Source organism: Xiphophorus hellerii, chromosome 23 (assembly GCF_003331165.1).
Source record: "Xiphophorus hellerii strain 12219 chromosome 23, Xiphophorus_hellerii-4.1, whole genome shotgun sequence".
In the NCBI taxonomy this organism is placed as follows: Eukaryota; Metazoa; Chordata; class Actinopteri; order Cyprinodontiformes; family Poeciliidae; genus Xiphophorus; species Xiphophorus hellerii.
This window is the reverse complement of record NC_045694.1, coordinates 13,614,270-13,638,761: the sequence shown is the minus strand read 5'-3', so window position 1 is coordinate 13,638,761 and position 24,492 is coordinate 13,614,270. Positions and strand designations below refer to the sequence as shown.

Genomic DNA, 24,492 nt, shown 5'->3' with positions numbered 1-24,492 from the left:
GCTTACAGTATTCAATTATGCTGCATAACTGACCAGTACAGTATTGCGAGGTAAAGCAAAAGTTTTGCGAGGGAACGCAAAAGAAAAAAATTCCCCATGTCCCCTAGAGGGCTCCGTACCGTACTACGGGACACAGAAGCAGGCTGCGCATTTTTTGGTTTGCTTGGTTCGTTCAGTGCCGGTGGATAATATTTGGATAAGTTTTGATTTTTATCTCCTGAATAAGAGGAGGACAGGTGACTGCATTCTGTTTCTATTTTTCCTTCAGTGCGGGTTGGGTAAGTTTCGATTTTTATTTCTTAAATACAAAGACCCAAATAGACAGAGGGTATTTTGCTTGAAATTGAGCATCAACAAAGTGTAAAATGCGTTTTGTTACATGCAGAAATACAATTTTGTGTTCTCTGGAGCAGTTCGTTGATTTCATAAACGCAACATAGTATCGATTTTTGTACATAGCATATAGGTTTTATATATATGACGTCAAAATGGGTTGTGGCTCCAAGTGCTTTCTTTTTATTGGGAGGCGGTCCCAAATGGCTCTTTGAATAGAAAAGGTTGCCGACCCCTGCCTTAAGTGGATACATAAATTTGATTTTGATCATAAGATAATAGAGACAAGCATTTCAGTTGTCATAAATAAGCGATCTGTCTGAGCAAAAGCATACATTTTTAATCATTCCATTCCACAATCAACTGTAATTTTACAGTTTGACCACGCGGTGGTGGTATTGAGTATACTTTTGGCATCTGACGTAGACTTGGGGAAAAGAGGAAGAAACGACTAGTGTTTTGAAAGGTAGTTCAGCCTGGAGAAAGGAAGCAAGCACTAAACTACCCAAGCAGGTGAAACATGTTATTAAAATAACTTTTAGGATAAACTAGTTAATGTTTTGCATGCTAAATTTGTTAAATAACATTATTTGCCAGTACTTCGTTTCATTGTTACTGTGTTGTTTGTGTTTTTCGTGCTGCTTAGGATGATTATTCATTTAACCATTTGCTTAAATCCAGTGAAAGTGATCTAAAACTCTAAAATACATTTTTAACCCTTCTATATCAGGTCAGCGTCAGATCGTTGTTTTGTTAAGTTTTATTGGTTTGAAATATTAAAGAAGACGAATCTAACATTAAACCACACCTTGCACCTCTGCTGGTTAAAGAGTAACATGAAGTGTATCTGTGGAAGGGGTCACTGATTATACAGTAACCACCAAAAGCTGTTAGCAAACAACTACATTATCTTAACAGTTTCAGACTAATGTGTTATATACGCTAATCAAGACATACAATTTTAAATGCTTTTAATTCAAATTATAAACGTTTGCAATGTTAATACTTTTTGCTATATTCTCAGAAGGAATGTATTTGCATCTACAAATACTCTTAAGCACAGCCATATACGGGTCATAATTTCTAAGAGTGCAGTAATTTAAGATAAAGTGACATAAACTATTGAGTTCACATGCATAGGACTGACAGAGCCAGGAAAAACAGGTGCATGGACAAAAGTTAAGATTCTTAAGTTATATGAATAGCAAATAAGTGGCACTCATCCAGAATTAATATATGTTTTAAGAGTTATAATTAGAATGGGAAAAATAATGACTCTTTGGTGGGATTTGTTGCCCAACAAAAATCTGATCCACACAACCTTCCATTCTCTTTAATGACCAAAACAAAACCAAATCATGCACATTTGGACAGTGGAAAAAGCCACTAATTAGTTTCTCTTTCTAACTCTAACTCGTTTTATCTCTTGAAGATGCAATATTGAACTAAACATAGATATTACGTTCATCCAGCTTTTGTCTGATTTGTTTGACCTTAGTGTTTCTATTTGCTTACGACGAGTGAACCAACTCAGATGTTATTCTCCCTGATGTCTTTAAAATGATTTACACATATTTTTTTTTCTTTAGGTTTAATCTCACCTGTTACCAGGATACAAAACGTCATTGTCTTCATATGATGATCACGACCAGTTAAAGGGCCAGGTTGGGCTTAGAGAGAGTAGTGGACTCCAGTGATCATCCACAGTAAACATGACGGACCCTGAAGTGTCTCTTCTGCTGGACTGTGCACACTGGAGCGGGCTGCTGGAGCACCAAGTACAGGTGGAGCTTTCAGACAGGTACTCAGATCTTAGCCGATTTGTAAATGTAATGTTTTATTTCCTCATATTTTCCTTCCAATCAGCAAGCTATTCTTATATTATTTTTTTAATGGGTCCTGGTCAAATGTTTTTAGACCAATGAGATTTTTTTATTATTTAAATTGTTATTTTTTATATAAAAGTAGTATTGTTTTTAAAGTAAAAGTACTTTAATTAAATTCAAAAACACTTTATTGGTCCCAAAAGAAAATGAAATGTTGTTGTAACACCTATTATGAGACGTTCATACAGAAAAGTATTTTGTCTCTTAGATAAAAGTATTTTTTGCATCAATAAAGTAGGTTTATTTTTTTTCATCCAATCTTAAGCTTATTTTTCTCCATAAAGGTAGATTTATTTTTTTATATGATTTATTTTAATTTGAAGGTAGTTTTATACAAATGTTTTTTTTTCATTCTAATGTATCTTCCAAGTATCTTTTTAGCTATAAGAGTAGGATTTTTTCATAAAACTTGTTTCAAGGTCTTATTTCATAAACAAATTGTGTTTTCATATAGGATTAGTTTTTCTTAATTCTTTAACAAAAGTTAAAAACATGTGTTATTTAATTTAAAACACATCCTGTATCAAGGTTTTATCTATAAAAGCTATCTTTTTGTTAAGGAATTTACTATAATTGTTTTTTTTTTTTTGTTCAACCTTTGTCTAAGCAAGAAATCACCATTGAAATTAAGACTCTCTTTTACAAAGGAGGCATGGCAAAATTTAGTTAGTTTAGCTTCAAAACAACAACAATAAAAAACAGCACATGAACCAGTGTTGATGCATAAAAGAAAACTTTAACTTGGATCTTTAGACATTTTGTTCCCAGCAGCCTGTTACTACTACAAAGTATGTTCCATATTTTATAAACATATGAAAACCAAAAGCCTCTGATAACTCTTAAAGAACTGTTGAATAACTCTTTGAGAGATGAAAGTGAACTCTGGATTATTCTTCCCTCAGATTCAACAGGCAGACATATCCTCTTCTTGAGCAGGACATAAATCAGGTTTGGACCGAATGGCTTTCCAAGAAGCCGTGGCTTTTTAACGGAGCCAAATTCAGGCTACATTCCTTCTGCTTGGCCTCTCCAGAGAACCTCAGCTGCTTTCAGTCTGACTGTGGAGAGCAGCAGGGCGGTGAAACAGCTCAGCACTGTGGGGACTTTATTAACGGCTGTGTACTTCAGACAGAAGATGGCGGAGCAGTCAGTCAGAAGATATCACAGCCAAAACATCACCCTGGTTCTGTCCTCACGCTGAGGCTGGGCCTCACCTGCTACAAGGACTACCTGGGAACAAACTGGTCTGGTAAAGTGGCAGAGCTCCGCCGCCGTGGGCAGGAGGAGTTTGGCGACCCTCTGGCCCTGTTTGCGCAGCCCCTGGGTGTCGGCGCCGTGTTGTGCACATGTGATGGTCAGGTGGTGTTCATCAGGAGGAGCCAGAAAGTGGCCGAGGCGGGGGGGCTGCTGGACATTCCTGGCGGCCACCCGGAGCCAAAGGTGACGCTTAAAGAATAACGATGTTTAATTTTAACTCTCCGTCTGTGGTCGGTCTTCATGCGTTTGCTGCTGTCTTCAGGCGGTGTGTGAGCGTTTGGGCGAGGCGGCGGGTGAAGAGCAGATCAGTCTGGTCATGATGCAGCAGAGGCCGGACGCCGTCGTCTCGGAGCTGTTCTCCTCTATCTGCGCTGAGATCAGGGACGAGGTCACTGTTGCTTCATGCTTAAAATAAGAACACTTCCATTTTAAATCAGTTCTTAACGTGACAGTGGCTCTTCATTGTCCTTTTCTCAGTTCAGTTCAAATGTAGTTTATTAATCCAGAAGGGAGATAAGATTGAGACAATGTTCTTTCTTGAATCCGACCTGTTCTGTCTGCAGGTAAATATTCCTTTGAGCAGCCTTGGCCCTCCTGTCCTGATGGGCATCGCTCTCAACCACACCAGCGCTGGACGCCCGAGCGTAGAGTTTTACATCAGGTATTATTATCCTTTCTTTATCCAGATAAAAAACATATTAAAATCTTAAAGTCACAATCAAATCATAATCAAAACAGAGCAGCAGAAAGATCATGAACTGAAAAAGGGAAACGTTTCTCTTGTTCTGTTATTGAGCCTGCTACATAATTGAACAAGCTGTACTGAGCACAATACACATACCCACATATTCAATAAATTAGAATATGTGATCTGTTGAGGTTCATTTGTCTGATTAAAAGTACCTTTTGAAAAAAAATCATAATTTAATAAGGTTCTAAACATACTTTTCATTACTTTTTTGTATTAAACATGCTTTTTTATTGATGTGACAATATTCTAATTTTAAATGTTATGCTTTTATTAGCTGTAAGCAGAAAAAACATCATAATTAATTGAAATAAAGGTTTGAAAACATCAATCTGTGCATGATAGATCTATTTTTTCACTTAGCTATGGAGTTGCTGAAATATACTTTTCAATAATATTCTTATTTATTGAATTTGACTGTATAATCCCTGATTTCCTTACATCATTGGAGTTAAACCATTAACCACTTCTTGGAAGCATAAAACAAATCATCAATGGCTATATAAAACTTGTAGTTTTATAGTCTTTGCATTTCAGGATACCTGGATTGTATTTGATTGTTAAAACTGAAGCGCTTGGCATATTTTTTCCTTTTTATACCTGCTAAAATTAGACAAATCTCCCCCAAATCCCAGTTTTAAACACCCTCCATGTAAAGAAACTTATTTAATAACCAAGAATCTAGTCTGCAGAAATAATTACTTTTCATTGCAAGATTGTAGTTGGAAAATTGTTTGAATCATTACAATATTTCTGTCTCAAAATGAGCCTCACCATTTCTGTTTATCACACAATGTTACTTAATATGGATTTTAAAGTGCCATAAATTATAGGCAAATGTTTTTTATTCAGCATTTGGTTTTGCTTTGTCTTAAACTGCTTTAAGTCTCAAAAACACAAAAACATTAAGAAACTGCACAAAGCTGGAGAAGTTACTCATTTTTGACAATTTTACAACAAATTCAGATAGGTTTTTTTTAGTTTAAGAGGAGGTGTTTTCTGTAATGTGAGATATCACCTGATGTCTGAAACATTTCGAAACTTTAAGTCACTTCTGTCTCTGCGTCCTCAGCTGCTCTCTGTCCTCTGATGAAGTCAGAACATTGTACTGGAAAGGAGGAGCAGAGGCCAACGAGTCCACAGACGTCATCTTCCTCAGCACAACGGTCAGTTCAGCTCTGAAGTCAGAGGCGTGATTTCCTGCTTCAGCATCAGATGCAGATTACAGAAGTTGTTTCTGTCGTGTGTTTTTTGTGTTGCAGGAGGTGATGCAGCTGAACAGAAGCAGCCCTCTGTGGTCGGAGTTGTGTCCCTCCGCTAAAGGAGCCATGCTCCTTTATCAGGTGGTGAAACCAGGAGAGCCAAGCAAACCAAACCGAGAGGAAAGATGAGCACAAAGTTTACCAGATAAATTTATTCACCTCAAGCACTCAGAGACTAGCAGTGGTGTCAAAACTCTGTACTTTGTAAAATAACATGGTTAAAATATTTTCAATAAAAATCTTTTACAAAGTTTTTGTCTTTGAAAACCAACTCCAGCTATCATTGATTGTACAAAACAGCATGCAACATTATCACAATACACAGTGCAAATGTTTTAAAATATCCCTCATTTCGTTCGACTTTGCCTCCAATGAGCCACTTTTTCTTGTAACCTTTTAAGGTGGTCTGGATCAAGTTTTCTTGGACTCTGGCTGCTTTTTGACACAGTCCCTCTAGCTGACCATGATAAGTTAGAAATTGAACTGGAAAAATGGAGGACAAAAGAAGTGTCTAGCTAAAGAAAGCTACAAGAGAAAAACAGATGGTCTTACAAAGGATGGAAAGAAAGCTAGCAAATACATGACAGGACCTGCTGGATGAATCATGCATAAGGTGATCACCTCACACATAACTGAGAATATTGATATTTTCATCGTTCTCCAATGTCTTTGGATTTTTCTTATTCAACTAAGAAAAAGGGAACAAACAATGCCACAAGATGGAGACAAAAATTAGTGTTTTGCTTTGCTGTTAGGGGCAGACACTGGTTCATTCCTTAAATTTAAAATTTTCTTGTTTTACATAAAATACTAAAAGGAATAAATATCTAAGAATAGCATTAGGTATTTTTAAAAAATAAACAAACCACCTTTATCTTTCATTCCATAAAAGTTGACCTGGCGAGATCACTGCGCTTACAGAACTAGCACCACGATTGCAGATCGTGGATTGAAAAAGGAGGATGTGGAGAACAAATGCTTAAGAGGTTACAAGAAAGTGTGTTTCTGTCTAATTTCAAATGAGGGACACCTCATGACTTCTGCACGGCACTTTTGGCATTTGTTCTTCGCAGTGATCGTCATAAAAAACATCCCAGTCCACTGTGACAGCGGCCTCGTTCTTGTTTCATGTTTCCTCAGGAGTAACTCGGATAGCCGCTGAAACCGAAACTTCTGCTGTAGTTGTAGTTCTGCTGCTGATAAGGCAGGTTCCACTAAAATGACCAGAAAAAGAAAGAACAGTGTTCATTAATCAACCCGGAGCAACAGCATACACACATCTATTAAATACAACATTAAATCTATTCTTATATAGTTAGTAAAAATCTTCATGAAAATAGTCTAATTTGGTATTGGTTTGGTTTATAAACATCAAATTAAAATAATTACATTAAATTAGATTATGCGATGCAACAGAAAGAAATTCAGACTATATTAAGCTGAACATATAACTGAAAAAAATCCCTCACATGTCTGCTCTCTGGTTGCTGACTCCAAGACTGCATGTCACTTCTTGTGTCGTACAAACCTTCAAAGACAAAGGCATTATTAACCAGCAGTTTGCTCCAGTGCTTCTTAATAAAAGAAAATATTCATTGTGTACTCATGCCAACCATGAACTGCTCCCCACTGCATCCTGTGACGTCTTCTCTTGTTCCATCTGGGTTTCTTGTCTGGTTTGATGACAGGAGGCAGCAGTCTGTGAGCCTCCTCTTTGTACTGCGTCAGGAGGATTTGTGCCTGTTCCTGTGGCAGCTCTGCGTACTGTAACTCCTCCATCAGGTCAGGCTGCGGTTCTGGAAGACTGCAGCTCACTGAAGCCAAGAAAACAAACACAACATCAATGCTGTGTCTGAACAGGAACAAAAAGATCACATAAAGGCAATAAATACCCATCCCTGTGTGTAACTGAAGTTGAAGCCCTTTTTCCCAAAAAGAAGCAAATAAATCAAACCTTGGAGTTTGAGCAGGGCGGTCTCAGGGATGTGCTCGCCGTCGCTCATTCGACGTTGCAACAGTCGTCTTTTCCACTCGTCAGCAGACGGGAAGATCACCACCACCACCCGCCTGAAGCCTGCAAACAACTGCAGCTTGTGTCGACGTGCAGAGAAGAGGACGTTGCACTGGGAAAACACGAGAAAAAGTTGCGTTAAATTATCCATTCACACAAACAGCAAGCTTTTATTTCAATTGGGGTTTTTTTTTTTCGGGTGAAGCTCTCGGTTACCTGGTCGAGGATGTAGTTTCCAGGTGTCTTGGCAGCGACTTTAATCAGATCAGTTAGACACTGGGAGGCCTGCTGCAGCCTGCCATCTCTCTGACCACCACTCTGCACAAACACACACAGGTTATGAAGGGCTAGCTGCTCAGAAGTGAATTGAGCTCTAAAAGAATTGCTAAAATGATTACAAATTGGGGTTTTCACTGACAAGCATACAAGCAAGCAGGTCTTCTGTCCCCAGCAGTTTGTACTTCTTCTCTGGATGCTGCTTCATCAGCGTCTGAGCCCAGAAACTCTTCCCAGTGCCGGGAAGACCCACCATCATCACCACCTGCAGGTACAGAGAGATGAAACCTGCAGCCTGAAAGATTGAGTCCATATTGAGTGTATATTTATGCACATTGAAGCACAAATATGAGGTTCTTTAAATCAGAATAGCAAGGTCCAAAATCTAACCTCAGACTGCATTTTGGAGGTAGGAGCCGATGTGATGTGCACCCTCTGACCAGCAGGGAGCGCTGTCAGCGGGGTAAATCCCATCGGTCCAGGGTACCACTGAGGGGTTATGCGGTCCAGAAGGAATTGGACTGAGCAGTTCTTACAGAGAACATGAGGAACCAAGACTCGACCCCGCAGCAGAGAGGCACTCAGGGAGAAAGCCGCGCCCAGGAAACAACCGTTTTTATGGAAAAACAACTCAACAGCGCCATCTGCAGAAAAGGCCTATTGTTGTGGAAGCACAAACAATAAAAAAATTGAGAACAACAATCCCAGCATCACTCTATCTAAAGAACATAAAGAAAGATAACTCACAGCATAACAGCCAATGATGTCCCCCTCAGAGAGAGGCTCACCGTACTCCTCTTGGGTTCCATCAGAAACTTTTTTACCGCGTCCATCATAAGCAAAAGAAAGCTCGTCCTCCCCTGATATGAAACACATCAAATTTCAGTTAAATCTCTCAACAAACAGAAAAAACATGTTCAGATAAGAGCGAATCCTCACCGAGCAGCAGAGAGGAGTCGCCCACAGACCAGCCCACTCTCAGTCCGTATGGATCCTTGACCTCTTGGTCAGCAGTCAGCAACTTCCTCTCCAGCCGAACCTCAAACCCCACCCATCCCTTCCGCACTCCCGTGGGTGAGCCTGCAGCCGGACCAGAGCAACGGGAACCGATCCCAGAACCGTGGCTGCCCACAGGATCCATCAGAGCTCACTTCAAAGTGGAGGTGACAGCCGTCTATGGAAACAATCATAGTATCAGTGACGTTTATAAAAGCTTTCCAGAAAAGGAAACCGACTTCACTCTGTACTCACATGGATCTAATCTAACTTTATCTTCATCCCACTCTTCCTCACTTTTGTCCTGTTGAAGCTGTGGTGATTTGGATCTGGAAAGACACAGCTACTCAATTAAAAACACTTTCTGTGAAGAGAAATTGAGTAAAATCTGATGAGTAAACCTTTCCTGTTAAATGTTCAGGAGTGGATAAAGCCTCACTTGTCTCTCTTGGCTTAAGAAAATGACTCAGGTTTATTTTTCTAAGCATTATAAATAGTAAAATTAGACGAATATGGACGGTGAAAAAAAAAAAAATCTAGCAAACAATTGTAATGCTATCTTCAATCATCCTATAACCGCTGCAACTCAAAACGGAAACATGTAAAACTATATATATATATACAGTACAGACCAAAAGTTTGGACACACTTTCTCATTGAATTCAATGAGAAAGTGTGTCCAAACTTTTGGTCTGTACTGTATAAATATATATATATATATATATATATATATATATATATATATATATATATATATATATATATATATAATATATATATATATATATATAAACAAGATTTTAAAAAGTGGTTCTGTGAGTGTATACACCCTTAAACTAAGACATTGAAAAAATTCTCTTGGCATCTGGACCAATTATATATTTGAAAAAAAGGATTTCTCAAATCTGGACTGTATTATACTTTATACAGCTTCTTTAAAGCACAGTTCTAATGGACAATTTTCAAATTAATGTTCATTTGTGTTTTCTTTTGCCAACTCAAAATAAAAAATTATGGAGTTTTGACAAAAACCTAAGTTGTGATGAAGCAAATCAAAGATAAAAGGTAACCTTTAAATATGAATCAATGAAAAATAACTTTCTAATTTATTAGAAATGTTGGTTTACATTTCTCAACAATTAAAAATAAGGAGTGGAGTTTAGAAACTCAAGACTTTTTCCATACTCAAGGCTTTCTTTTGCCAGAGTGTGAATGAATTCTTGTTAGTCAGAAACACTTTAAATGACACATTTACATTCAGTTTGAATCTGGTGGTTTAAATTCAAAACAGCCACATCCACCAGAAAGAAGGAAAAAAACATATGAAGAATTGCATAGTACTGTTTTCTAATTGAGTTGAACTGCTATAGATCGATTTAAAAATAGAAAAAGTTCTGTATTTATTTATTTAAATCACAAAAACATTGGATCCTTAGTGACTTATTAAATTTGTCCCGTTTAACCTCCCATTGCTTTGTAGATTTTAATATTCACTGAATTAAGGATTTACCTTTTGTATCGTATCTCCTCCTTGAACTCGTAGAAAGCTCTTCCTCTGCCCATTTCCTCAGAGAGAGGACCATCTGAATGTCCCAGCTTCCTCCCCTCCGCCTGGCAGACAATCTCGGCCCCTGAAAGACACTCGGAACCCGGTGGTACCGCTGGTGGACCGGGTTCTGGCTCAGTTTGAGTGGCAGCGTCTGTGTATTCTCTACCCCGGTCTACTTCACACGGCGCAGAGACACAGTCGATCACCGGCGGTGATGAGGACTCGGTCCGAACCTTAACCTCATCTGGTTCTGTCGGTCCAGACAGTATTGATGGGCTGCCCTCCAGCAGTTCTACATGTTCTGGACTCTGTACTGACTGCGAGGCTGACCACAGTCTGTCCACCAGGTCAGCCTTCAGACCTCTACTGTCCAAACCCAGTTCGGTTAGTTTGGACCGCAGTTCGGCCACTTTTAACTTCTTAATGTCCACCTGCTTCATTCTTAAGACATCAGGATAAACCAGGATGTTTATCTGGGCTTTTCAGAAAAAAAAGAAGAAGAAAAAAAAGACTCAACAGAACGATAAATAATGGAGTCCGATTCAAAACATTGCTTTTTTCTTCTTCGTCTTCTTTTTGGAGTTAATTGGCGGGCGGTTGCCCTCCTTCAAGTTGCATTACCGCCCCCTGGGGCTAAGAGGATATAACTTTTAGGTTCATCTATGTCATTCAGTTTTTGAACAAATGTACTTGTCTTAAGAAAAACAACAAAAACCAACACTGACTAACGTCTGTCATTGTTGGCAAGAGGTAAATTACCAACATTGACACTTAAATATTTATGCACCTCCTACTTCAGTGGTTCTTCTTCAGACATGTTTCTTATTTTAATCATAGCTGAAACACAAGGATTGACATTTATTCTTATATTTTGAAAAAATGACTCAATTTTCATGCTTGTTATATCATTTTATTTTGTTTTATTTAACAAATACCTCATTTGTCTGTTATTAAAACTGGTCCATGGGGCAAAAAAGGTTATGGGCAACATGGAGCACAAAACAAAGAGACCTGAAAGAGTTTAAATGTTTTAAGAGTCTTTTCTATCTATCTGAAGGATCCTTCACTTTTCCATAGAATGATTTCATTGCTTTATTTATACAGACTAATGTAGTGTAGCTATCAATTCAGTAAATACAGACCACCATTTTGTTGCTGGATGTCCTTTAGCATCATCAACATACAAAAGGAAACTACAACATAAGAGCAAGTATTTTTATTTAAATACAGGACAAATGCAAAAACATGAAAATGAATGAGAACAAACAGAACTACAGTCAATTCCAATACAAAAACCATTTTATAAATAGCTTCATACGGCAACACCAGCTGATCTCTCTTTACTTCAGACTTCCAGCTCCACTGTTTGGGTTTCATTACAGCCACTCTGGTCGTCCACAAAAAGCAACAATTTAAACAGAAAACCTCCGAAAAGTCTGCAACTTTTTTCTTTTCATCGTCATTCTCTGCATCAAAGCTACCACAGATCAACAAAGTAGTTAAAAAACCAAGCAGATCATCGGAGGAGATCCAGAGAGCAGCTCCGTCCACACAAACAGCACCATCATAAAAGTCATCACAGGAGCAGAGAGGCTCAGCGGTGCGCACACAACAGAACATTCAAGTCAGGCTCACACAGTGAGCCCTTTTCCATGGACATGTAGCTCTTTCTCACAATAAAAGCATCACAGTGCTTCATCTGAATAAAACAGAACAAGCTTTTTTTCATCCCTGATGAGGACACAACTGTGCAAAATGTAGGAGTCCAGGAAAAATGTAAACAACCATGCTTTTTAAATAACCAAAAATCCCCATCATGATGCATTGTCAGTAACATAAATAAATAAAACATACAGCGCAGTAAATGTTCTGAATAACACTGGTTATTAGATCACTGGACTATTATAGCATTTCTGATTAAAGAAGTTGAATCCTTTCAGTTTGAGATAAAAGAGAAGTCTTTGTTAGGACTGAAACCTCTGACAATTTTTATTTACTTTAGTTGTTTGCCTCAAATTTATGTCACAGCATTTTAAACTTAGACTAGAACTCCCCTCTGTTTTTGCCGTCTTTGAGCTCGTCTCCTCTACACAGAGTGACTCTCAAAACTGTACACACCCCAGTTAAAATGCGAGGTGATTATTTGTCTCTTACTAAGCAGTTTTGCACAAATATAATAGAAGATCAAAAATAATCATGCAAAAGCCTCATCAGTCAGGTGAAATGTGAAAAAGATCCACAGCACTATATAAATATATATCTTTTCAGAGTAAAAACAGACAAACTGTTGAAGAAAATAAGGGACACAGCAACGTTACAAGAACTGGTGCCAAGAGAATGACAGCAACATTGAAGGAGCTGCAGGAATCTCTATCAAGCATTTGTTGTGCTCTATATGTGACAACAATGTTCTATGTTTTGCACTAAGGAGCAGGGCTGCAAGACTGAAGCCTTGTATTTCAAATAAAACATACAAGAAATGACAAAAATATCCCTAAACCTTGTGAGGAAACGAGTTAATAGTCACATGAAAACATAATTGAGCTTTAGGCCACAGTTAAAAAAACCCCATTTGATCCAAAAATAACATTGGACATTACTACAAAGAACACCACACCCATTGTGAAGCATTGTGATGGCAGCATCAAGATGGAACTAGACTTTTTGTCCACCAATCATGAACTGTTTCAAACATCAACTTTTACCAAAACCCTTCCAGAGTCTGCTAGAAAGCTGAATGTGAACAGGGTTTTTATTTTTCCAAGTCAAATAAATAAAAGAACAACTTCATAAAAGGAAGATTAATGGTTTGGACTGGCCTAGCCAAAGTCAAGATCTGACATAAAAATCAAAGGGGGTTGTGAGCAACAGATCTCTTCATATTCTAATATATTTGGAGAAGTTTTGCCAGATTGAGTAGGTAGATAATGTCAAGAGAGGTGCTTTTTAAATTTTTACAAATAATGATTGTTTTTCAAAGACAGTTTCTAAATTATTTATCATAGCCTTTTTATACCTCACAAAAATCTGGGTTTTTATCAGGGGTGTTGCTGATATGTGAGGACCACCATATATATAAAACATGTTCTAATTAGGTCATTTACCTAATTTATCAGAAAGATTGCAAATCATTGGTTTTATAGCCATTTAGGTTACCAGGTTAGAAAAAAAAAAACATGTGGCTGAACATAGATTTTTTAAAATAAACGTACTCATCAACATCACACATTTTGATAACTCCAACTTCGTAGGAATGTCACACAAATAAAAAATTTATTAAAATGCAAATCTTAAGTAAAGCTGGCAGAAAATCACCTGGGGCCTCATGCATAAAGCGGGTGTGCGCACAAAACATGTGCAGCACCATATTTTACGCACAAGTTGGCATGCATAAAAATTAACTTCGCGTCAAAGTTTGCGTAAATATACGCACACTTTTTCGCTGGCGTGAAAATGTGCGGCAGCCACGCAAACTTTTTCTGTGGACAATATCAAACTACAAAGCATCAAAACTCACCTCAATGCACTGAAATCTGACTATATTCTGTGTTATTTAGACCAAGAAGCATCAAACCCGATGTTTTTCATGATTTTAATATTTTATTGTTTAAACGTAAACGATGAAACTGAACCACATTTATCCATCCATCCATCCATTTTCTGTTCACCCTTGTCCCTAATGGGGTCGGGAGGGTTGCTGGTGCCTATCTCCAGCTACGTTCCGGGCGAGAGGCGGGGTACACCCTGGACAGGTCGCCAGTCTGTCGCAGGGCAACACAAAGACATACAGGACAAACAACCATGCACACACACACTCACACCTAGGGAGAATTTAGAGAAACCAATTGACCTGACAGTCATGTTTTTGGACTGTGGGAGGAAGCCGGAGTACCCGGAGAGAACCCACGCATGCACAGGGAGAACATGCAAACTCCATGCAGAAAGACCCCGGCCGGGAATCGAACCCAGGACCTTCTTGCTGCAAGGCAACAGTGCTACCAACTGCGCCACTGTGCAGCCCTGAACCACATTTATCCTCAGGCAATAAGCTAACACGCACACAAAATAAAGAAAATAAAAATAAAAGTATGTGAAAACCTCACTCGAATGTAAATCATACTTTTTCTCAGTTTTTGCCTCATAAAGATGTAACGCATTGGTCCGTGCGCCAAAGCGCATGAAATGCATCTATGGGGTAATTTCATTCTCACTAAAAGAACAAAACAGGGTTGTATCAGCAGATTAACTCAAACCTGCTGATTAAAAATAATTAACAGGTTTGATTATTTTTAAGGTGATCAAGGTGTGTACGCAATCACAAGTATATAAGTAGCTGCGCAAAGGTGAGCTGCGTAATTGTGGAGTGCTTTGGCTCTGATGGAGAACATCGCCAATGGAAGGATTCAGAGGGAGCGTTTGTTCAGAGATCATATTGATCTGCTGGGAAATGTTGATGATGGTTTATGAGCGTTTAGATTGCTCAGATTGATCATCCAGGAGCTCTGAACAAAACTAAAAGAGTCATGTGGTACCGGTCCAGCTGCAGTCATCCTTTAGTCGAGTCGCCCGCTTTGTGAATGCGCCTTATGGACATAGAGCATTCTACTATTTAGAATAAACGTCCACATTCCCCACTCAAAGTACTCTCTGACACGCTGTCTGTCTTTAAATCGCGGCTGAACGCGCTACTGTTCAAACAGGCATTTGCAGGATCTCTTTATTTTTTTAACTTGGATTTTTTTTTTCTCTTTAAAATGTATTTTTATTTTTGTGAGGTGACGTTATGTGTCCTCAAAGCACCTTTTAAATAAAATATATAATTATTATTATTATAAACACGTATACTGCTTCGAACAAGGACGTTGCCATGGTTATTGCTTCATGTGGTGGCAGACTTCCGGGTATTTATAGTAATTTACAGTATGTATTTATGGATGGGGCCAGGGCAGACCAGCAGCTGCGCTCTATTTCCCGCAAATTAGGATTCATTAAGGAAAGGTGCGCGGCCACGTGCGTGCGCACGGCTTTATGCATTTTTTTGTGCGCCGCACTTTTCAAAATTTTTCTGTACGCCAAGTTCTAGTGTGAAAACTGCACACTCTTATGCATGAGGCCCCTGAAGTTTTAATGAGTAAAATGGTCCAAATATTTTTTCAATCAAATACTCAATTTTAAGCATTTAGGTTTTTCTTTTAAGTCACAGTTCCCTTTAAACTAGATAATTCCCATGCTTTATTGTATATTTCATAATCTTGTTTAGATGCATCTCTCAGAAAAATAAAGGTAATAAAGACAACAGACTGTATCTTTGGCATTTCCCTACTGCAGTATCTTGATGCTTCTTCGCAGATAATATAATTTAAAGGTCAGGCTCTGCTGATTAAGATGAGGCATGTAAACAGTAAGACGTGCAGGGTGGACATTATGAAGTGATCATAATGAACAAGATGAGGTTTAAAACGGTGTGAGGAGCTGCGTCACTACCTCACTTCCTCCCTGTCAGACGCAGACAGTTGGGGTTGCAGGGGGAAGAGGAGGCGTCGGGGAGCCGCTGTCGAGGGGAGTGTGTCCCAGCAGCAGCTCCTTGTCTCGGTGCAGCCAAGGCCCTGTGATGTTCTGCCTGTGGGAGTGGTAGAGCCGCAGGAAGGCCAGGATGGACTGAACCAGCCACAGGGCCGTCACAAACCATAGAGACGCCTGAAGATGCAAACAAAGAATTACAGTCACGACTACAGGCCAAAAACATCTCTGAAAGTTTGGATTCAAGTACTCAGCTTAAAATATTATATTGTGTGTATTAAGTAGAGTTGTTTTGGTATTTCAACCATAGGAATCTATGTGATACACCAGGGGCCTGCAAGCTGAGGCTCTGAAGCCACAAGTGGCTCTTTGACCATTTCACAATGGCTCATAATAACTTTGGCTAAAAATTAAAAAGAACCACCTAATATTTTTAAATGTAGAGAAGATAACAACAAACACCGATTTCTAATAGTTTTTCAGTTTATTCCTGTAGTATTTGAATAGAATTTCCACAAAGAAAGACACTAAAACTGCTAGTAACACGTTTTTAGATTTAATTTTCTTGTGTTAAACCATGTATACCTTTCTTCAAAATCACTGCCTCTTGTTGGTTTATCACATAAAAATGCTATAAAATTCATTAAGGTGAGGTGTTACAACTTCACAAAAGCTAAAAATAGTCTGTTGGATGTAAATAGTTTTGCAAGGGACTGTGTGAACATTTCAGTTCTGAATCCATGAACTATCAGTTTGTTTCAGACAGCTCCAGCTGTTTAATCTGGCAATACTTAGAAAAAGCAGGTCAAAGCCTTGATTCTCCCGACCAAACAGATTTTAATCTATTTATACTTGAGATCATATGATTCTATGCCCAGGATCAATGTCTCCTTTTCCACTGAATAAATGAAACATCTAGATTTTTGTCTTCAGTGATGACATTACAGATACTTGCCCCGTTTTCTCATAATTTTCGATCATGTGTCACATTTATTGAATGTCAATAGAGTAATGAAAGATTCTATCATGTTCGGGATCTTTGGTGTGTTTCAGTTTGAGCACCTACCTGAGCCAGACTGAGATCTGTGTAGAAAGTAGACGTGTCAACATCCAGGTAAAGAGGGACAGACTGGGACTCTGCACAACTGAACACAAACAAGCATGAAGGACAAGAGAAGTTATTATCAATGCTCATAATTGTGAACACAGACCATAAAAAGTTATTTTACCTATCTGCTTGTAACATTTATTACTGAGACAACTTTATCATTTGATGTTACCTGTAGGGACGTGTGTTGTCATCGGTGACTGTGTCGCACCAAGAGCTGAATCCCAGAGACAAAATGACGCTGGCCCCCGCAGACAGGAAGAGCACACAGACGCTCAGCAAGACCGTGAGGAAGGATGAGAACAGGGTGCTGGGAGGAGACACACACATGGGAAAACATCAACTTAAACACTGTTTATTACATAAAAAGATAACATTTATTATTTATGAGACAGACCAGTATTGGGTTAGTTTGAGCCTGTATTTACCTTTGCAATATTCTATTTTCCATGTTTAGACTACTTTTTACATTGGAAATTAAATATATAAAGCCTGCAACAAATTATATTGTTTAACAGTAAAAAAAAATAATCTGCAATTATTTTAACTTGTAAACAGTTTATTAATACATAATTTAAGGTAGAAATCATTATTTGAAAATGTAAATTTATATATAAAAATCTCACATAATCATGTGTGTTTACTTCATAGTTCCTGTGCTACAAAAACCACCGTAAAATAATTAGATAAACAGAGAAATATATATATATATGTATATGTATTTAGTGAATTGCAGCACTGTTATTTTATAATCTCCATTTAATAAGTAATGTAAATAGCAGAAGACATTTTTGTACAAGGCTAAAAACAACAAAACAAGCTTAAAGCTGCATTGAAAAAGATGAACAATGTGAGTTTTTAGCACTAATCACGAGGTTAAAATCAATATTCCCTGATTAATTTAGGTGAAGACCTTAAAATCTTAAATAAGTCACTTCATCTTAGTGTCACATTTTATGAACACTTGATTCTTTACTCACCTATGTAAATAACTAATACTATTGATTATTATCAGAAAAAATAAGAAGAAATATACAATATTAGTTTAGACATTTAAAATTAGATTTAACCTAGTTTTTTAATTAATGAAAAACATCTGTGCATTAATTATTAGTACAAATACATGTGTTTTGCTTTTTCATCACATAACTGCATATTGTTATAATATACCAATTAGAGGCATAATGTACGTATGTTTATTTTGGACTGAAAATAACCATACGTACAATTTGTGCGTCTAACTTAAACCCTGCTGTAATAATAACAAACTCCATGTTTGTGCGTGTCCGTGGACTCACTCGTCATGCCGTCCGTGCAGATAGAAGAGGCACCTCCAGCCCTGCGCAGCCCCGTAAAGCGTCGTAAAAATACCCACAAATGTGGCGAGCTGGCAGGCTTCCAGAGGGCCCCACCGCTGCACCACCAGGTGAGACATCTCCCCGGGCTGTTCCGTAAACTCGGCCCGGTCTTCCTTCCTCCAGTAGCCGGTGGAGAAGAGGGCGCAGCGGCCTTTGAAAGCCGAGCCGTTAAGAGCCATCGGGACCACCACCAGCAGTCCCGCCGCGACCGAGAGGGCGTGAGCGGCGCAGTGGATTAGCAGCAGCCGGCGGTCGAGCTCCATGCCGGAGGTAGAAAAAACAAGTCGAAAGAAAATGGGCGTTTTTAGCGGGATAAAAGGGAAAAGTCTTCTGTCAGCACATCCCGCAAGTATAGCGCTTTCTAGCGAGGAGAGGGTGGGTATTTATAGAAGTGGGGTGGGGCAGAGGCTACGCACGGCCTGCACGTATCGTCAAAGAGGAGGAGGAACTACAGAGGGATCACTCTGATGCATATTCTAGAGTCCTGATTAAAAACACAGTACCAGAACATTCGATGATATAGCATATTACAGCAGAGAATAATAATAATAATAATAATAATAATAATAATAATAATAATAATAATAATAAACGATAATAAAGCATTCTATGTATTCTATTGGGAACAAATATGATCAACTGACAATTTCTTCAGCAATTAAAAATATCGAGTGAAATTTTTATATGGGATCTGTCATATAGATCTACATTAACTACAATGGCCACACAGCTATAATTTATCTTTTTGTTTTTTACTTTGCATATTATTACTTCTGTTGATGTCGCAATTCACTTATGAACTGTAAAATTCATATGTGGCTGGATAAATTAAAGGAATACAGGAATCAATGCATATCTGAACAAGAACCAAATCTGAGGCACATTTTTGAAGCAACATATAATGAAATGTAAAATCCACATTTTTTGCTTCCAATTATAAGTCAGTAAAGAAATACATGTACAAAAAATTATATCTAAAAATCAATTTCTTTTTTTTTAGTTTAAGGGAAAAAAAACTGTATGTCGATGTATCATTCATCCATTATCTTACACGCTTATCTCTAGTGGGGTCGCAAAAGGTGCTGGTGCCTATCTCCAGCAGTCAACAGGTGAGAAGCGGGGTACACCCTGGACAGGATGCCAGTCCATCGCAGGACAAACAATTATGCACGCACATGCCCACAGAGAGAGACCAATCAACCTGACAGTCTTGTTTTTGGAATGTGGGAGGAAGCCGGAGTATCCATGCACCCTCCATGCAGAGTTTGCATGTTTCAGGATTCAAACCCAGGACCTTCTTTCTGCAAGGCAACACCTTAGTGTACAGTAGTCACTCTGTGGCCCCAATGTTTATCAGTTATTTCTAATATGTGTAATTGCAGAAATATTTGATAAAATTGTTTTGTTTTCATTTATAACCAAATGTGTTGGCGAAGTGATACATCTTCATACACAAACAATCTTCAGAGGTAAAACGTCTTCTATGACTAAGCTTCCTACGTCATGTAGGATATCTGCAGATGACCTACTTCAGTGGAGAAATGTGTGTCAAATCTCTGCAGGCAGATGTTACATGTGTTGTGTCGAAGAAAAAAGGACTAAAATTAATTAAGAAATTGGCTTTTCTTTGAATCATCAACAAGCCAATAAAAAACGATGTTAAAGAGAGCAGCCCCAAAGATGCATTTAAAGCTTGTTTTTGAAAAGTAGCTGGCAGGTCCAGGTGGACTTCCAGAGCAAAGAATAAATGTGGAATGCAGTTCTTTGCAACTCATACAGTCAGCAAAAGCTATAATGAAACTTTATGAAGAACCAGGATGGATCACCAACCCATTACAAGGCCACACAGAACAACCAACTATGTGGACACATACTTACACTTAAGGGGGTTGGGGGGGATCAGAGCATTTAGAGCATTTAATAGTAATTATCTTAGAATATGGGAAGAAGTCAGAGTACCAAAAGAGAACCCACACATGCACCTGAAGACTTCATGTATTAGAACCCGGGGCTGAACTTCAATCTGCTGCAAGGCAGAGCTATAATCTGCACAGACCAAATTCAACTAAACAGAAATGGCTAATGAATGCATATTTAATATAGGAAGCATGCATTATCTTGAGCAATATGTTGTCCAGGTTTACGTTTAAATCCAAATGATTTTCAGAAACTGTTTTAAATGGTCTGAGAGAACAAGCAGAAAACTGTTTACTCAAATAGCAAATTTAGACAACCTCGCAATTCTGTATTTTCCCAATATTAGGTTTCCTAATTAATGCTCACTGTATTTGAACTTTTGGCCAGATCAGGCATTGTACAGGAAGTTTTTTGGGTAGAATGTTTACTGCTCAGTAATTCTCTCAACATATGTGGTGCTTCTTAAATTTGATTGCACTTTTGCAATTGAAGGGAACTGTTTGTGCTATAAAATGGCATCATGCACATGGAATAGGCAGAAGACCTACTCTGAATGAGGGCAAATTTGACAGTTCAAAGACCAGTGATAATGGAGTGGTGGACACCAATTGTCTGATGACAAGAAATATTTCGTTAAAACAGGAAAGCGTTGTACTGAATATAACAAATTTTTTACAAACTATTCACATTCCTAACATTTGCCAAAACCCAGGAATGAACCAGGGACCTTCAGATCTTCAGTCTGACGCTCTCCCAGCTGAGCTATTTCAGCGATGTCTTCTGTGCCAAAACGGCAAAGTTATCCGTTTTGGGTCTTGACAACAGGGCATTAGTTAAGATTAGTGATAACGGAGTGATGAAAGCCAGTTGTCTGATTACAGGAAAGATTTCGTTAAAACAGGAAAGTGTTGTATTGTATATAACGAGGCATTATTGTTAATGCTCGACCTCAACCAAATTAGATGCTTTTGGGAAAACTGTTCACATTACAAATATTTGCCGAAACCCGGGATTGAACCAGGGAGCTTCAGATCTTCAGTCTGACGCTCTCCCAGCTGAGCTCTTTCGGCGATGTCTTTTGTGCCAAAACGGCAAAGCGATCAGTTTTGGGGCTTGCCAACGGGGCATTAGTTAAGATTAGTGATAACGGAGTGATGAAAGCCAGTTGTCTGATTACAGGAAAGATTTCGTTAAAACAGGAAAGCGTTGTATTGTATATAACGAGGCAGTATTGTTAATGCTCGACCTCAACCAAATTAGATGCTTTTGGGAAAACTGTTCACATTACAAAGATTTGCCGAAACCCGGGATTGAACCAGGGAGCTTCAGATCTTCAGTCTGACGCTCTCCCAGCTGAGCTATTTCGGTGATGTCTTTTGTGCGAAAACGGCAAAGCGATCCGTTTTGGGTCGTGCCAACGGGGCATTAGTTAAGATTAGTGATAACGGAGTGATGAAAGCCAGTTGTCTGATGACAGGAAAGATTTCGCTAAAACAGGAAGGGGTTGTATTGTATATACCGAGGCCTTATTGTTAATGCTCGACCTCAACCAAATTAGATGCTTTTGGGAAAACTGTTCACATTACAAATATTTGCCGAAACCCGGGATTGAACCAGGGAGCTTCAGATCTTCAGTCTGACACTCTCCCAGCTGAGCTATTTCGGCGATGTCTTTTGTGCCAAAACGGCAAAGCGATCCGTTTTGGGGCTTGCCAACGGGGCATTAGTTAAGATTAGTGATAACGGAGTGATGAAAGCCAGTTGTCTGATTACAGGAAAGATTTCGTTAAAACAGGAAAGCGTTGTATTGTATATAACGAGGCAGTATTGTTAATGCTCGACCTCAACCAAATTAGATGCTTTTGGGAAAACAGTTCACATTACAAAGATTTGCCGAAACCCGGGATTGAACCAGGGACCTTCAGATCTTCAGTCTGACGCTCTCCCAGCTGAGCTATTTCGGCGATGCCTTCTGTGCCAAAACGGCAAAGCGATCCGTTTTGGGGCTTGCCAACGGGGCATTAGTTAAGATTAGTGATAACGGAGTGATGAAAGCCAGTTGTCTGATTACAGGAAAGATTTCGTTAAAACAGAAAAGCATTGTATTGTATATAACGAGGCAGTATTGTTAATGCTCGACCTCAACCAAATTAGATGCTTTTGGGAAAACTGTTCACATTACAAATATTTGCCGAAACCCGGGATTGAACCAGGGACCTTCAGATCTTCAGTCTGACGCTCCCCCAGCTGAGCTATTTCGGCAAAATCTTCTGTGCCAAAACGGCAAAGCGATCCGTTTTGGGTCTTGCCAACGGGGCATTAGTTAAGATTAGAGATAACGGAGTGATGAAAGCCAGTTGTCTGATGACAGGAAAGATTTCGCTAAAACAGGAAGGCGTTGTATTGTATATAACGAGGCCTTATTGTTAATGCTCGACCTCAACCAAATTAGATGCTTTTGGGAAAACTGTTCACATTACAAAGATTTGCCGAAACCCGGGATTGAACCAGGGACCTTCAGAACTTCAGTCTGACGCTCTCCCAGCTGAGCTATTTCGGCAAAGTCTTCTGTGCCAAAACGGCAAAGCGATCCGTTTTGGGGCTTGCCAACGGGGCATTAGTTAAGATTAGTGATAACGGAGTGATGAAAGCCAGTTGTCTGATTACAGGAAAGATTTCGTTAAAACAGGAAAGCGTTCTATTGTATATAACGAGGCATTATTGTTAATGCTCGACCTCAACCAAATTTATAGTCAAATTAGATGCTTTTGGGAAAACTGTTCACATTACAAATATTTGCCGAAACCCGGGATTGAACCAGGGAGCTTCAGATCTTCAGTCTGACGCTCTCCCAGCTGAGCTCTTTCGGCGATGTCTTTTGTGCCAAAACGGCAAAGCGATCCGTTTTGGGGCTTGCCAACGGGGCATTAGTTAAGATTAGTGATAACGGAGTGATGAAAGCCAGTTGTCTGATTACAGGAAAGATTTCATTAAAACAGGAAAGCGTTGTATTGTATATAACGAGGCAGTATTGTTAATGCTCGACCTCAACCAAATTAGATGCTTTTGGGAAAACAGTTCACATTACAAAGATTTGCCGAAACCCAGGATTGAACCAGGGACCTTCAGATCTTCAGTCTGACGCTCTCCCAGCTGAGCTATTTCGGCGATGCCTTCTATGCCAAAACGGCAAAGCGATCCGTTTTGGGTCTTGCCAACGGGGCATTAGTTAAGATTAGTGATAACGGAGTGATGAAAGCCAGTTGTCTGATGACAGGAAAGATTTCGCTAAAACAGGAAGGCGTTGTATTGTATATACCGAGGCCTTATTGTTAATGCTCGACCTCAACCAAATTAGATGCTTTTGGGAAAACTGTTCACATTACAAATATTTGCCGAAACCCGGGATTGAACCAGGGAGCTTCAGATCTTCAGTCTGACACTCTCCCAGCTGAGCAATTTCGGCGATGTCTTTTGTGCCAAAACGGCAAAGCGATCCGTTTTGGGGCTTGCCAACGGGGCATTAGTTAAGATTAGTGATAACGGAGTGATGAAAGCCAGTTGTCTGATTACAGGAAAGATTTCGTTAAAACAGGAAAGCGTTGTATTGTATATAACGAGGCAGTATTGTTAATGCTCGACCTCAACCAAATTAGATGCTTTTGGGAAAACAGTTCACATTACAAAGATTTGCCGAAACCCGGGATTGAACCAGGGACCTTCAGATCTTCAGTCTGACGCTCTCCCAGCTGAGCTATTTCGGCGATGCCTTCTGTGCCAAAACGGCAAAGCGATCCGTCTTGGGGCTTGCCAACGGGGCATTAGTTAAGATTAGTGATAACGGAGTGATGAAAGCCAGTTGTCTGATTACAGGAAAGATTTCGTTAAAACAGGAAAGCGTTGTATTGTATATAACGAGGCAGTATTGTTAATGCTTGACCTCAACCAAATTAGATGCTTTTGGGAAAACTGTTCACATTACAAAGATTTGCCGAAACCCGGGATTGAACCAGGGACCTTCAGATCTTCAGTCTGACGCTCTCCCAGCTGAGCTATTTCGGCGATGTCTTCTGTGCCAAAACAGCAAAGCGATCCGTTTTGGGGCTTGCCAACGGGGCATTAGTCAAGATTAGTGATAACAGAGTGATGAAAGTCAGTTGTCTGATTACAGGAAAGATTTCGTTAAAATAGGAAGGCGTTGTATTGTATATAACGAGGCAGTATTGTTAATGCTCGACCTCAACCGAATTTATAGTCAACTTAGATGCTTT

At 39.1% G+C, this 24,492-nt stretch overlaps 3 protein-coding genes and 11 non-coding genes across 15 annotated transcripts; 1 reads left to right on the top strand and 13 right to left on the bottom strand.

The window, feature by feature from the left end:
- The first annotated feature begins 39 nt into the window (after nucleotides 1-39).
- On the top strand, nucleotides 40-5,736 carry nudt22 (nudix (nucleoside diphosphate linked moiety X)-type motif 22). Of its 2 annotated transcripts, none has more exons than XM_032555504.1 (7): nucleotides 40-278; nucleotides 1,923-2,134; nucleotides 3,122-3,659; nucleotides 3,739-3,864; nucleotides 4,040-4,137; nucleotides 5,297-5,390; nucleotides 5,487-5,736. In XM_032555504.1, the coding sequence occupies exons 2-7, from the start codon at nucleotides 2,046-2,048 to the stop codon at nucleotides 5,613-5,615; spliced, it is 1,074 nt and encodes a 357-aa protein (XP_032411395.1). In that variant the 5' UTR covers nucleotides 40-278; nucleotides 1,923-2,045; the 3' UTR covers nucleotides 5,616-5,736. The 2 variants fall into 2 exon arrangements, with proteins under 2 accessions (XP_032411395.1, XP_032411393.1); XM_032555502.1 differs by lacking the exon at nucleotides 40-278 and adding an exon at nucleotides 745-846.
- Nucleotides 5,619-10,899, bottom strand: LOC116714763 (heterogeneous nuclear ribonucleoprotein U-like protein 2). Its single transcript, XM_032555501.1, is given in 12 exon segments — nucleotides 5,619-6,700; nucleotides 6,956-7,014; nucleotides 7,100-7,300; nucleotides 7,441-7,609; nucleotides 7,714-7,815; nucleotides 7,916-8,038; nucleotides 8,164-8,430; nucleotides 8,521-8,633; nucleotides 8,713-8,842; nucleotides 8,844-8,947; nucleotides 9,025-9,098; nucleotides 10,280-10,899. Coding segments are annotated over 12 exon segments (1,899 nt in total). The 5' UTR covers nucleotides 10,759-10,899; the 3' UTR covers nucleotides 5,619-6,622.
- A 4,375-nt stretch (nucleotides 10,900-15,274) lies between these two features.
- LOC116714546 (transmembrane protein 179) lies at nucleotides 15,275-18,688 on the bottom strand. The gene is made up of 4 exons (XM_032555178.1): nucleotides 18,245-18,688; nucleotides 17,119-17,256; nucleotides 16,905-16,983; nucleotides 15,275-16,015 (listed from the first exon to the last, which is right to left on the bottom strand). Exons 1-4 carry the CDS (start codon nucleotides 18,565-18,567, stop codon nucleotides 15,818-15,820), a joined length of 738 nt encoding a protein of 245 aa, XP_032411069.1. The 5' UTR covers nucleotides 18,568-18,688; the 3' UTR covers nucleotides 15,275-15,817.
- Nucleotides 18,689-21,218: 2,530 nt separating this feature from the next.
- On the bottom strand, nucleotides 21,219-21,291 carry trnaf-gaa (transfer RNA phenylalanine (anticodon GAA)). The gene has a single exon. It is a non-coding gene; the product is annotated as a tRNA-Phe (tRNA).
- Nucleotides 21,292-21,516: 225 nt separating this feature from the next.
- trnaf-gaa (transfer RNA phenylalanine (anticodon GAA)) lies at nucleotides 21,517-21,589 on the bottom strand. The gene has a single exon. It is a non-coding gene; the product is annotated as a tRNA-Phe (tRNA).
- A 225-nt stretch (nucleotides 21,590-21,814) lies between these two features.
- trnaf-gaa (transfer RNA phenylalanine (anticodon GAA)) lies at nucleotides 21,815-21,887 on the bottom strand. The gene has a single exon. It is a non-coding gene; the product is annotated as a tRNA-Phe (tRNA).
- A 225-nt stretch (nucleotides 21,888-22,112) lies between these two features.
- On the bottom strand, nucleotides 22,113-22,185 carry trnaf-gaa (transfer RNA phenylalanine (anticodon GAA)). The gene has a single exon. It is a non-coding gene; the product is annotated as a tRNA-Phe (tRNA).
- Nucleotides 22,186-22,410: 225 nt separating this feature from the next.
- trnaf-gaa (transfer RNA phenylalanine (anticodon GAA)) lies at nucleotides 22,411-22,483 on the bottom strand. Its single transcript has one exon. It is a non-coding gene; the product is annotated as a tRNA-Phe (tRNA).
- A 225-nt stretch (nucleotides 22,484-22,708) lies between these two features.
- Nucleotides 22,709-22,781, bottom strand: trnaf-gaa (transfer RNA phenylalanine (anticodon GAA)). Its single transcript has one exon. It is a non-coding gene; the product is annotated as a tRNA-Phe (tRNA).
- Nucleotides 22,782-23,018: 237 nt separating this feature from the next.
- Nucleotides 23,019-23,091, bottom strand: trnaf-gaa (transfer RNA phenylalanine (anticodon GAA)). The gene has a single exon. It is a non-coding gene; the product is annotated as a tRNA-Phe (tRNA).
- A 225-nt stretch (nucleotides 23,092-23,316) lies between these two features.
- trnaf-gaa (transfer RNA phenylalanine (anticodon GAA)) lies at nucleotides 23,317-23,389 on the bottom strand. The gene has a single exon. It is a non-coding gene; the product is annotated as a tRNA-Phe (tRNA).
- Nucleotides 23,390-23,614: 225 nt separating this feature from the next.
- Nucleotides 23,615-23,687, bottom strand: trnaf-gaa (transfer RNA phenylalanine (anticodon GAA)). Its single transcript has one exon. It is a non-coding gene; the product is annotated as a tRNA-Phe (tRNA).
- A 225-nt stretch (nucleotides 23,688-23,912) lies between these two features.
- trnaf-gaa (transfer RNA phenylalanine (anticodon GAA)) lies at nucleotides 23,913-23,985 on the bottom strand. The gene has a single exon. It is a non-coding gene; the product is annotated as a tRNA-Phe (tRNA).
- A 225-nt stretch (nucleotides 23,986-24,210) lies between these two features.
- On the bottom strand, nucleotides 24,211-24,283 carry trnaf-gaa (transfer RNA phenylalanine (anticodon GAA)). The gene has a single exon. It is a non-coding gene; the product is annotated as a tRNA-Phe (tRNA).
- Between the last annotated feature and the right edge of the window lie 209 nt (nucleotides 24,284-24,492).